The 11,034-nt window shown below is 44.9% G+C and overlaps 1 protein-coding gene across 1 annotated transcript; it reads right to left on the bottom strand.

The window, feature by feature from the left end:
- Positions 1-6,974: 6,974 nt before the first annotated feature.
- rbm15b (RNA binding motif protein 15B) lies at positions 6,975-11,034 on the bottom strand. The gene has a single exon (XM_063067789.1). The coding sequence runs from the start codon at positions 10,154-10,156 to the stop codon at positions 7,592-7,594; it is 2,565 nt and encodes an 854-aa protein (XP_062923859.1). The 5' UTR covers positions 10,157-11,034; the 3' UTR covers positions 6,975-7,591.

Genomic DNA, 11,034 nt, shown 5'->3' on the forward strand with positions numbered 1-11,034 from the left:
TTTTGCCCAATTGGAGATGGGAAAAGAAAATATCAAGAGTGGGTGGGATTATACTGGCTGCTTTACTGAAGCAGAGACACAAAGAGACCATAGGGGACTCATTCTATTTCTTATGTTCCCACAACTAATCGTCTCACTGTAAGGATTCTGTTATTTCATACTCACATTATTTATTACTATTTATTTATATTTGCTAGTTCATTGATCCCCTTTACAGTTACTGTTCTATAGATTTGCTAAGTATGCCCGCAGGAAAAATATTCTCAGGGTTGTATGTGGCAACATGCATGTATTCTGATAATAAATTTTTACTTTAAACTTTAAAGGGAGGATGGTTCCCATGATGTGTTGATCTGTGTCAATTATCTGCAGTCACATGCCACACCAAGCCGCTATGGATCCAGACATAATGCTTTCTATGGTGCGTTGTGTGTGTGTGGGTGCGTTTGCAGAATCATAGTATAAGTGTCAATGATTGAAGAGCTTCATAAGTAGTGTCAGGATTGACACTAACATTCCATAGATTAATTAATGAAAGCCACAGTGCAGCTGTTAATAATTGTGGCAACTCAGGTGTCAATGTTGAGGGCTTCATTGCTGGTCTGAGGGATCGCAGTAGACTATTTATCCCTTCCACCCTATTCCTCACCTCCATGGATAAATTATAATTTGTATATTGGTGATTTTAATATCCCCACTAAAGATTTTAATAATGGGGGAAATAACGTTGACAATTGCACTGCAAACTTTTTACGTAGCTACCAATGAGGTTATTTTAAAAAGCATAACGAAGTGGCTGGCTCATATAAATGAAGTGATTCTTCAAACTGAATCCATTTTGCTTCATCAGATGTCTGAATATTAGGTAAGGGTGAAATATTAGTATCTCACTATTTTAGTAACAATTTATCTTGCCAACTGCGACCCTGTTGCTGTTTGGTAACTCTGGATAGAACAGCAAAAGGGTCGCAGTTGGCAAATAGTGTACACTGTATTTCAAATAAGCAGATGTTATGACCACTGCTCTGCCGACAAAAGGACTTTAATCCTTAGAGCATAGAAGACTAAGAGGTGATATTATAAGTGTGTATAAAATCATATGGGGTATAGAGTAAATGCATCCCCCCCCCCGCCCCCAAGGATGGGGAATCAAGAAATATAGGACATAGGCTTAAGATGAAGGTAAAGATTTGATAGGAACTTGAGGGGCAACTTTTATTAGATCCTTCATTCACATAGAATGAGGTGCCAAAGGAAGAAATTGAGGCAGATACAATAGCAACTTCTAAAAGACAGGTACATGAATCAGAAAGATTTAGAAGATTATGGGCCAAATAGATCATGTTTGAATGGGCATCTTGGTTAGCATGGACCAATTGGGCTAATTCCACGCTGTACAACTCCATGGCTGTGACTCTGTATTTGGGAGAACCTTTTCAATTAGCAAAGTAGTGTTAAATTTGGTCCAAGCAAGTTCAGATGGGACAAGTGGAGTGCGTTTTATTAAACGATTCAAAATTAGAGGGACAAAATGGAGAGGAAAATAGGTAACTTGAGAGGCAGCATGGTGGCGTAGTAGTTAGCATAACACTTTACAGTGCCAGTGATTTGGATTCAATCCCTGGCGCTGAATGTAAGTTCTTCCCATAGACTGCGGGTTTCCTCCTACATTCAAAATACCTGCAGGTTAGGGTTAATAAGTTGTGAGCATGCTATGTTGGCATTAGAAGCTTGGCATCACTTGTGGCCTGCCACTCAGCACATCCGTGGACCGTGTTGGTTGGTGATGCAAAATGAAACATTTCATTGTTTTGTGTCAAATAAAACTGATCTAACCATTAAAATCTAATTTCAATTATTTAGAAGACCTAGCAGTTATAATAGGAAAGGTAAGTGCAAATTAAAGTACAGAGCATTGGATGGATTGGGACAAACTCAGTATAAGGGCCAAAGGTAAACCTAATACACCTCTATGGAAAGGAAATAAAAATTAAAAGGAAATGAGGTTTGAGGAAATTCTGTCAATAAATAAAGTCTGTGAAATGTGAAAGGGGTAAATGAAGTTGTCATGTGAGGAAACAAGTGATTACAAAAAAGGATGAAGCATTACATTGAATCCAGCATTATTTTTAATGCTTAAAATGTGAGTAGCTATTTCACCAAAACATCTACTAAGGACCCATACTTCATATGGAGGTAAGGAATGTGAAGAAAGTGTTAAATGTTTGCTTTGCATTTTTTTCTTCAAAGAGAGCACATAATCTGTACACTAAAGAGAAATTAAACATTAATGAAATAAAAAGAGAATTCTGAAAATAGTCATCAGGTTTGGCAACACCTGGAACCAGTTCAAGTCAATGATCCTTCAAAGGAAAATTGAGAAAACATGTTTTAGTTTGCAAAGGGCTGTGCAGGGAGAACAAATGTGCCTGGGTGACAGAAATAGTGTTGTTGTCAACTAAGTGAAGGGATGAGTGCTTTCTAATCACAGTGCTCTTCCTGCAGGACTTCAAATTCAAATAACTAGGTTTTCCTGCTTTAGCCAGAACTGTCTAATTCTGATATGCAGATGCTGAAAGAAAAACTGCCAGAGAAACCGACTGCGGAGAGCATCATGTGTGGAGGCAAAGGGATGACTGAAATTTCTCATGATACTGCATCAGGACAAAAAATATTCACAATCCCTTTGCCTCCACATATGCTGCTCAACCCAGAGTTCCTCCAGCACTCTCTTTTTCGCTCCTAATTCTGATGCACTTATAACGCAGAATTTATTTTCTCTCTGCAGATAGTAACTGACCTGCTGGATAGTCACCTCTACTTCAGATATTTAGCAACTGTTTTGTCCTGAATCACAGACTTCCAACATTTTCTCTTTTCTATCCCCATTCTTCTCTCCTACACGTCCTGATGTTAAAAAAAACATAAATTCCATTCATAAAATGGTCGAGAATGTCACTTGGATCAGAAAAGACTGCAGAGGGTTATATGATAGTCACTAGAGGTCATGTTGAATACGTGATGCCTCAACACCCAGGACACGCTCTGCTCATTACTAACATCAGGAAGGTGGGACATTAGCCTGAAAACACACACATTTTTAGTAATAGCATCTTCCCCAACACCGTCAGCTTTCTGAACAGACCATGGACCGATGAACACTACCTCACTGTTGCACTACTTTATTTCTATATATTTCTTATTGTATAGTTTGTGTACTGCACTGCTGCCCAAATTTCCCAATATGTCGGTGATAGTAAACCTGATTCTTGATAATCCCAGCCTTAATTCTATCACAAAAATTCCTTATTCTTTCCTCTTTCACCTTATGCAAATTTTATCATTTTTCCATGAATGAATCAAATCCTCTTGTAATGATCGCAGCATGTAATTTTTTCTAGTTATACATGCAAGTGACAACACCTCTTGCTATTAATTTCTAACTTGCAAAATCCCCTCAAATCGCCCATCATTGGGTACACCATATATGAATCCTTCAGTTTAAGATTCCACTGTGTATCTTACCCCATGAATGTTGCAGTCAATGGAAATTTGAAAGACAAACATAAAATGCTGGAAATAAACAACTTCTCAGGCACCATTCACTTTTCGACAGGAGTTTTTCTCCTGCCTTCATCCCACCTGGATACCTCCATGTCCACTTACCTTTCATTGTGAACTGCTGGTGATGAATATGACAGTCATTTGAACCCAATGGGTGATTTCTATAGCGGTTTCAGAGCCAGTGACTTTCGCTGGAGGTGTGTTCGTGGGTGGAATGAAAATCCCATTGTTCTGGCCCAGATAGAAATTATAAGCCTTTGTCCAAGATACTGCAACTGGATCCCAAACATGAATCAATTCTTTCAGAAACAAAGCTACTCTGAGTAATGACACACCTTCTAATGGAATAACACTCCCAGTTTCATCACTCAATGTACGAACATCATACTTTTGTCTTTTTCTTAATCGGGATTGGTTGAAACGAACAGCCAGTATATAAGAATGTGGCCACTGAAATGTCAACGAGGTTCTGAGACACACTAGACGGGTGCAGAGGCATCAGGATACACTTATACATGATCCAAAAATGGTTGCAGTATACAGGTAGAGGTGGTATTTAGGAAAGCAAACATGCAATACCTTATTGCCAGGAGAACTGAATGCAAAGGTAGGCAGGCTATACCTCAAGTTACATTGGGCACCTGATGAGAACACATCAAGAATGTTCTGTTCAGTATTGGTCTTGTCCACGTGGGGACATTGATGCACTGAAAGCAGTTCATGGATTTACTTGATTAGTTCAATGGACTGGGTGGATTGTTTGAGTAAAGTTGGATATGCTGAATTTACATTTGCTGGAATTTTTAAAAAAGTGGGAGGAGACATGACAGATAAATCTAAGGGAACTGTTTAAAATTCAGAGTCTTTGGAATTCTCTTCCAAAGGGCAAAGGGCAGAGGTAGATGGATTCTCCATATGCAAGGAGGTGAAACGTTATTGTGTGTAGAGCAGAGTAGGTAGTTGAGTTTACAACCAAATGAACCGTGATCTTATCAAACTACAAAGCAGTCTGAGGAAGCCGTGATTTTCTCGTATGCCTAATTCATGTGATAAATAGGATCTGACGCATCAGAAAAATATCAGCTTTGAGCTCCCAAGTACTAGGAACACTAAGAAAGGGTCTAACGACAAGGGTGGCTGGAATGGGATGGAAAAATTGACCACTATGATCAAGTTAGGTCCAAGAAGTGGCAAGAACCTGCTGGAGAGAGGAAGTAGCGAGGGATCAGGATAAGGTTCTGTGGTTTGAAGACTACAGAAAGGCAAGTACACACCCTTTTGGGGGAGGGGGCAGTGAGGGGGAATGGGGAATAGAGGTATGAAGGAGAAAATACTTTGAGGTGTGTATGTATGGTGATAAGGGACATTTGGAAGGACCCACTCATGTGGTAAAGAGTGCGTGCATGTGTGTGTATATTCAATTATGTATTAGGTTGATGGGTTCTTGATTAGTCAGGGCATCGAATGTTAAAAGGCCCAAACAGATTACATATGGCAAAGTTAATTCCCATGGTAGGGTATTCTAGGACAAGAGGGCACAACTTCAGGATTGAAGGACGTCCGTTTAGAACTGAGATGTGGAGAAATTACTTTAGTCAGAGGGTGGTAAATCTGTGGAATTTGTTGTCACCAGCAGCTGTGGAGGCCAAGTCATTGGGTGTATTTAAGGCAGAGATAGATAGGTTCTTGATTACCCAGGGCATCAAAGGGTATGGGGTGAAAGCAGGGGAGTGGGGATAACTGGAAGAATTGGATCAGCCCATGATTGAATGGTGGAGCACACTCAATGGGCCGAATGGCCTACTTCGGCTCCTATATCTTATGGTCTTATTTAAGGTTACGGGGAGAAAGTGGGAGAATGGGGGTTGAGAGGGATAATAAATCAGGGTGAGAGAGGGTAGTGGTGGGAGCGCGGGGTAGGGGCTGGGGTGGTGGCGATGAGATTGCGGGGGGAGGCCGGTGGGATCGCAGGGTGGAGGGCAGTGGAAGAGATGAGGTACAGTGGAGGAAAAAGTCAAGCACAGGAGGTCACACTGGCATAACAAAATCATGTAAGATTATGGGGCCACCAGGCTTAACTAGAGATTAGGTGTGTAAAACAGATGAGAAACATACATTCCCCAAGGGGATAAAAACAGATAGTAAAGGAACGAAATAAAGACACAGGTTAATGAAGGATAGGGAGAAATAAGCAAAAGTGGAAGACAGCAGAAATACAGGAAGTGGGACATGGTATGAGGACAGGGATTATTTGGTTATGTGAAAAATGGATGCACAGACAGTCACTAAAGGTAAAGGAAGTGACATATGACAAGAAAACAGATGAGGGGGTATTTCTTTAGCCAGATTGGTGAATCCTTGGAATTTGTTGCCACAGGAGGTAATGGAGGCCAAGTCATTTGGTATTATTTAAAGGAGAGGTTGATAGGTTATTAATCAGGGTAGGAAGGGCTATCGCAAGAAGGCAGGAGATTGAGGCTGAGAGAGAAATGGATCAGCCATGATGAAACGGTGGAGCAGATTTGATGGGCAAAATGGCCTTATTCTACTCCTATATCTTATGGTCTTATTAATGTTGTGAGGGGCCAGAAACAAGGAACAAGAAGAAAAAGCTGCAGAAAGGAGAGGCAAGTTGAGGAGCAATACAGAAATCAAACATTTGCAATGTGAAGAGATACAGATAGGAACAAGAAAGACAGAAGCAAATACAGTAGCTGTAACAGAGAAAGAAAAAAATAATGGAGTTGCAGATGTGCAAATGGAGAAGTGACATGGAATTAAAATAAGGAGACAGGCAGTGATGAAGGGGCTACATAGTACTAGTGCAGCAATTTTCTATGTGCTGGGTAGGCAAACAATTGTAACACTACAGAACAAACATGAAATTGGGATGGGGTATCCTACAGATGAAAAACCAGGTGGAGGAAAAAAAATTGCAACAGCAGGCAGAGGTAGTGGGCATAAAAGACACATGGGGGGGCGAGTGAAGGGGGCCAAGTGAAGGGAGAGAGGTAAATGAAGGGTGAGAGTGGCTGGGATAACAAAAACGATGGACAACAATGAAGAGAGACAGAGGCAGGTATACAGAGGAGAAAGATACAACCCAAAAGAGGAAGAATAAATATGGTAAAGTTGAATGGTTTTGAAAGGGTGGGCAGTGATTCATATATGGTATATCAGCGAGGAATGTGTTTCAAAGGATGCACAAAGGAAGCAAATAGGAAGTTCAGTGGTGTGGAACAGGATACTTGCACATAGAGCTAAAGTTAGAAGCAAAGTACACCTGTGGAGGGGATGGAGAAAGAAGGCCAGCAGGATCTGGGAAGAAAAATGGTTCGTAAAAGGAAGAATTAATGAGAAACAGGTGAATTATAACCAACAAAAATGGACTTAAAGACAAAGTCAAAAAAGTGGAAGGATTATTGAAAAACTTGAGAGATTCCAAGGGTTAAAGAAATCATCAGGTACAATTCTATGAGAAACCAATACAGGTTACATTCTTTAAAAACAGAAGCATTTGGGAGCCCCGAATTCATCATGCTTAGATTCAAATTCCTTACTGAAACTTCATGGTAAAAATCAAATCCACATTTTGTTTAATACTTTCTAGTGCCTTTCAACTTGTATAACAAAAATACAAAGTGATCTTCAAATTATTGTGGAACAATATTCATAAGCATCTCACTTTGCACTTTCAACTATTAGAAAGTATAAAAAAAGTCAGGAACAGAACAGAATTAAAAATACAACATTAGACGCAGCTTTACTGACAATTCAGAACTTTCTTCATACAGCCAAATTTAAAAAACCAAACAAATGAAAGTCGAACTTCAGCACTGGCCTAAAATTCCACTTGGAAGAAATAAAAGGACTATTATGGTAAAAACAGACTAGAGAATTAGACATCTAAAGGTTCTGGTACAGACAGACATTTGTTTGGTTTAGCAATTATTGTCCTAAAGACACTTGAACAGAAATGGCAGTCCTAACAAGAGGAGTTCACTTTATTCAATGTGAAAAGAGTCTCTCAAACTGAGTCCCGTAGTATTACCACAATCAAATGTTCTTCTTCCACTTTCCCCAAAGTCCTCATAGCTGTCTGTAGGAACTGCTGGGAGAAAACACAGGGAGGGAAGGCGTACAGCATGCCTGTATTGTCCTTGTCTTTCACCCCACCAATGGGCAAACTGATCACTCCAGCCGCCTGCTTCTGCTTCAAGTACGACACCAGATTCCGCAAGAGCCGCTGCTGGAGGCCTGGTTCAACCGCCACGGCACCATTACCACCCTCTGCCCCCTGGGGGGCTTGCACAGCAAGCAGCACAGCATAACCATCAGGGCTGCCCTGCTTAATGCGACGGGTCACTTCGTCCAACTTGGGCTGGTCAAGGCGGAGGCGCTGCGCAATCTTCAGCTGGGACACCTTGGCACCTGTTGCAGAGTCCTTTAGGAGGGCAAGGGTGATGGCAGCGTCACCCTCCAGTGTGAACATATTTGTGGGAAAGCAACTGTTTTTGAGCACAAGGACACCATTCCAGGCCAGTGACAGCGCCTGAGCAAACTCCAACAAATTGGCTGGCTTCTTGGTCTCAACTTTTGGAGCCTCAACGTTGGCTTTAGTCTCAGGATCAACTTCAATAGTTCTGTGATTGTGCTCACTGTCTTTCTTTTTAAGCTGCATTGGCTCATGGACATCAAGGAGCATTTTTTCCTCGAGGGGCAGGCGTCGGTCATCTTGGGCAATAGCAATGGTCTGCTCCTTGTCAGACAACCCATCCGCCGCCCTAGTGTCTCTGTTCCTCTTGTCTGGACTTGGTTCCAAAGAGCTCTGTGGCTTGGCTCTCATCCGTTCCTCGTAAGGTGAATGGGCAGGGCGGGGGCGATCATTGGAGAGACTCCGGCGCTTCCGGCGCTCCTCCCACGGCTTGACAGCTGCGGCACTACGGTCATTCTCCCGCTCGCTCGGCCAGCGATCTCTGCTGCGGCTGCGGACGGAGGTATTGTAACCATCAGCATTGTTGCGACGGTCCAGGGCCTTGGCTGGGCTGCTCCAGTCGCCATCAGAAAAGTTCCTGTCCCGCTCATGATACAGGGGCAGGGGTGGAGTCCGGTCTCGGGCACGAGCCTCCCTCTCCAGGCTGCGATGTCGGCTGTACCCATCAGGCAGGGGCTCGTAATGCATGGACAGTGGCGCCTGAGGGTAAGGCTGCTGGTAGCGTGTGTCCTCCACCTTGGCAAAATCGACCCGCAATCGACGATCGGGTCCCCCCAGGGGAAAGCCCCGCATTTGGGCACAGGCAGCCTGGGAAGCATCCAAACTCTCATACTGTATGTAAGCAAAACTGTCACCTTTAACGTAGTCAATGGTGCGAATGCTGCCAAAGCGGTCAAACTCCCTGGCGAGGGCAGCCAGCGAAGTCAGAGGTCCCAAACCACCAACCCACAAGCGAGTCGTTGGGTTGGCTTTGCCATATCCAATTTTAACATGGTTCCTGCCGATCACACGGCCCGACATGGCCACTTTGGCACGGTGTGCCATATCCAAATTCTGAAATTTTAAGAATCCATATGCGCCTCCTTGCCCCCTGGCTGGACGCTTAATAACTACTTCTTCAATGATGCCATATTTTTCAAAAGCACGCCTCAAGTCACTTTCTGAGATGTTGTGGTCCAAATTGCCGATGAACAAATTCCTGGTGGCTCGTTTGTCATCCTCAGGCATCAAATCATCTTCCTGCACTGGGTAGCTGTAGGCACGCCCACGTTCATCATACAATCCATAATAATCTAATGACCGCTCACGCTCCCTTGGCAGCGGTACCACCTCAATGGAATAATTGGCATGTCTCGACCTCTGCTCTCTGAGGGCACACGCTCCGGGTGACAAAGAGCGCTGTCGATACTGGTATCCAGCATGCATGGGCACATAGTTCACCTCTGGTGGAGTGCAGCTTCTCCTCTTCGGGTACACCGGCTCAATTTTAAGAGGACGGTCATAAAGCACCAGCCGCCCCTTAGCATGCCTTGCCTCCTTGGCGTTCTCATGCTGCCGAAAGTGCACATATGCCAGTCGGTCCCCCTCAGGTGTGTGGGTGGCATTGACAGTCACTTCCCCAAACTTCTTGAATTCATGGAACAGGCCATCCTCCACTGCCTCGTCTGTCAGTTGTGACCCCAGATTACTGACTATCAAGGTCTTATACTCCAGGCCAGTCGGCCGACTACTGTCACCTTTACCTTTCTGAGCTGAACTGGTCCTGGCAGACGGCGGCCTAGCGGGCTCATGATGATGGTGGTGATGGTGATGGTCCCCCCTGTCCTCCCTACGGTTATTACTATTGGATTTCTCTCCCGCTCCTCCTCCCCCTCCCGCTGGCCTGTCTCGGCTTCTACTTCTACTCTGGCCGGGGTGTTTGGCGCTGAGCGAGGCCTTGTGGTAATTACCGCCTCCTCGGCCCCCATCGCACTCCTCTCGCCCGCCCCGACTCTCCCTTTCTCGTTCCCGCTCCCGGAGCCGCTTGGCCGATCTGCTACCGAGCCCGCTAGCTGCGGCCGAGCCCGGGCTCGAGTCGCGCTCGCTCTGTCTCTTCATGGTCCGCCCACCCTCAGCCCGCGCCCGCGCTAGGCCGCCAGCCTCCCCTTCCCGTCCTCCCACCGCCACTTCCTCCCGCTAACCAGGCTCACCGCGACCCCGCCGCCGCCGCCAAGCGGAATCCCCCCACCCCTGATCAAAACGAACCGCCGTGGCCCAGCCCGGCACAAAGGCGCTGGCGCAACTATTGCTCACAGCCTGCGGTTCCCGGCCGCCATGTTGTCGGAGGAATCCCCCTATCCACCGAAAGAATGCGCGCCGCTGCCCCTCTCTGAGCGCAGGTCACCGCTTCCTGCGTACCTCACGCGCACCGGGCAGCGTGACGACGCCGCGGGCACACAGGTTTGGGCGACGTCATGCCCCTCTGCGCCGGTAGGCGACGTCCGCCGGGGTCTCGGGCGGCAGCGCCGTCACTGCCGGACAGAGGAAAACGGAGCCGTGTTCGCCGGTCGCATCGACGTGAGCTGCGTGCAGAAAGTCAGGATGGATTCGTTCCATGAAATGCTCATAGATGTTTTGAGGGGAATGCGGAGTGTACGGATTTCCGAAGGCCGTTTGATGAAGTAACGCCTCTATGATCGAGATAGATTGAAAGGGGCTAAAGTAGCGTGGGAAAGAAAAGTTACCAAATCACTGCGATATAACCGAACAAAACAAAGGGCGGAGACTTACCGTGATCTGGAAATGCTCAGGGTGCATCATACAAGAGTTGAAATCTCCAGTTACAGATGAAAGGCTAGCTTTATTTGTCACATATACATCAATACAAAGTTAAAGGGGTTTTTTTTGGTCTGGAGGAAACATACAGCAAAGGCTTGAATGAGTGACCTGGAATTGGATGCAACAATAAGTTGCAGATGGCACAAAACTTGAAAGCG

This window comes from Mobula hypostoma, chromosome 15 (assembly GCF_963921235.1).
Source record: "Mobula hypostoma chromosome 15, sMobHyp1.1, whole genome shotgun sequence".
NCBI classification, from domain to species: Eukaryota; Metazoa; Chordata; class Chondrichthyes; order Myliobatiformes; family Myliobatidae; genus Mobula; species Mobula hypostoma.

Bases quoted from the DNA above. Each gene is read 5' to 3' on its own strand.
- rbm15b (XM_063067789.1), bottom strand. From the start codon at position 10,156: ATGAAGAGACAGAGCGAGCGCGACTCGAGCCCGGGCTCGGCCGCAGCT.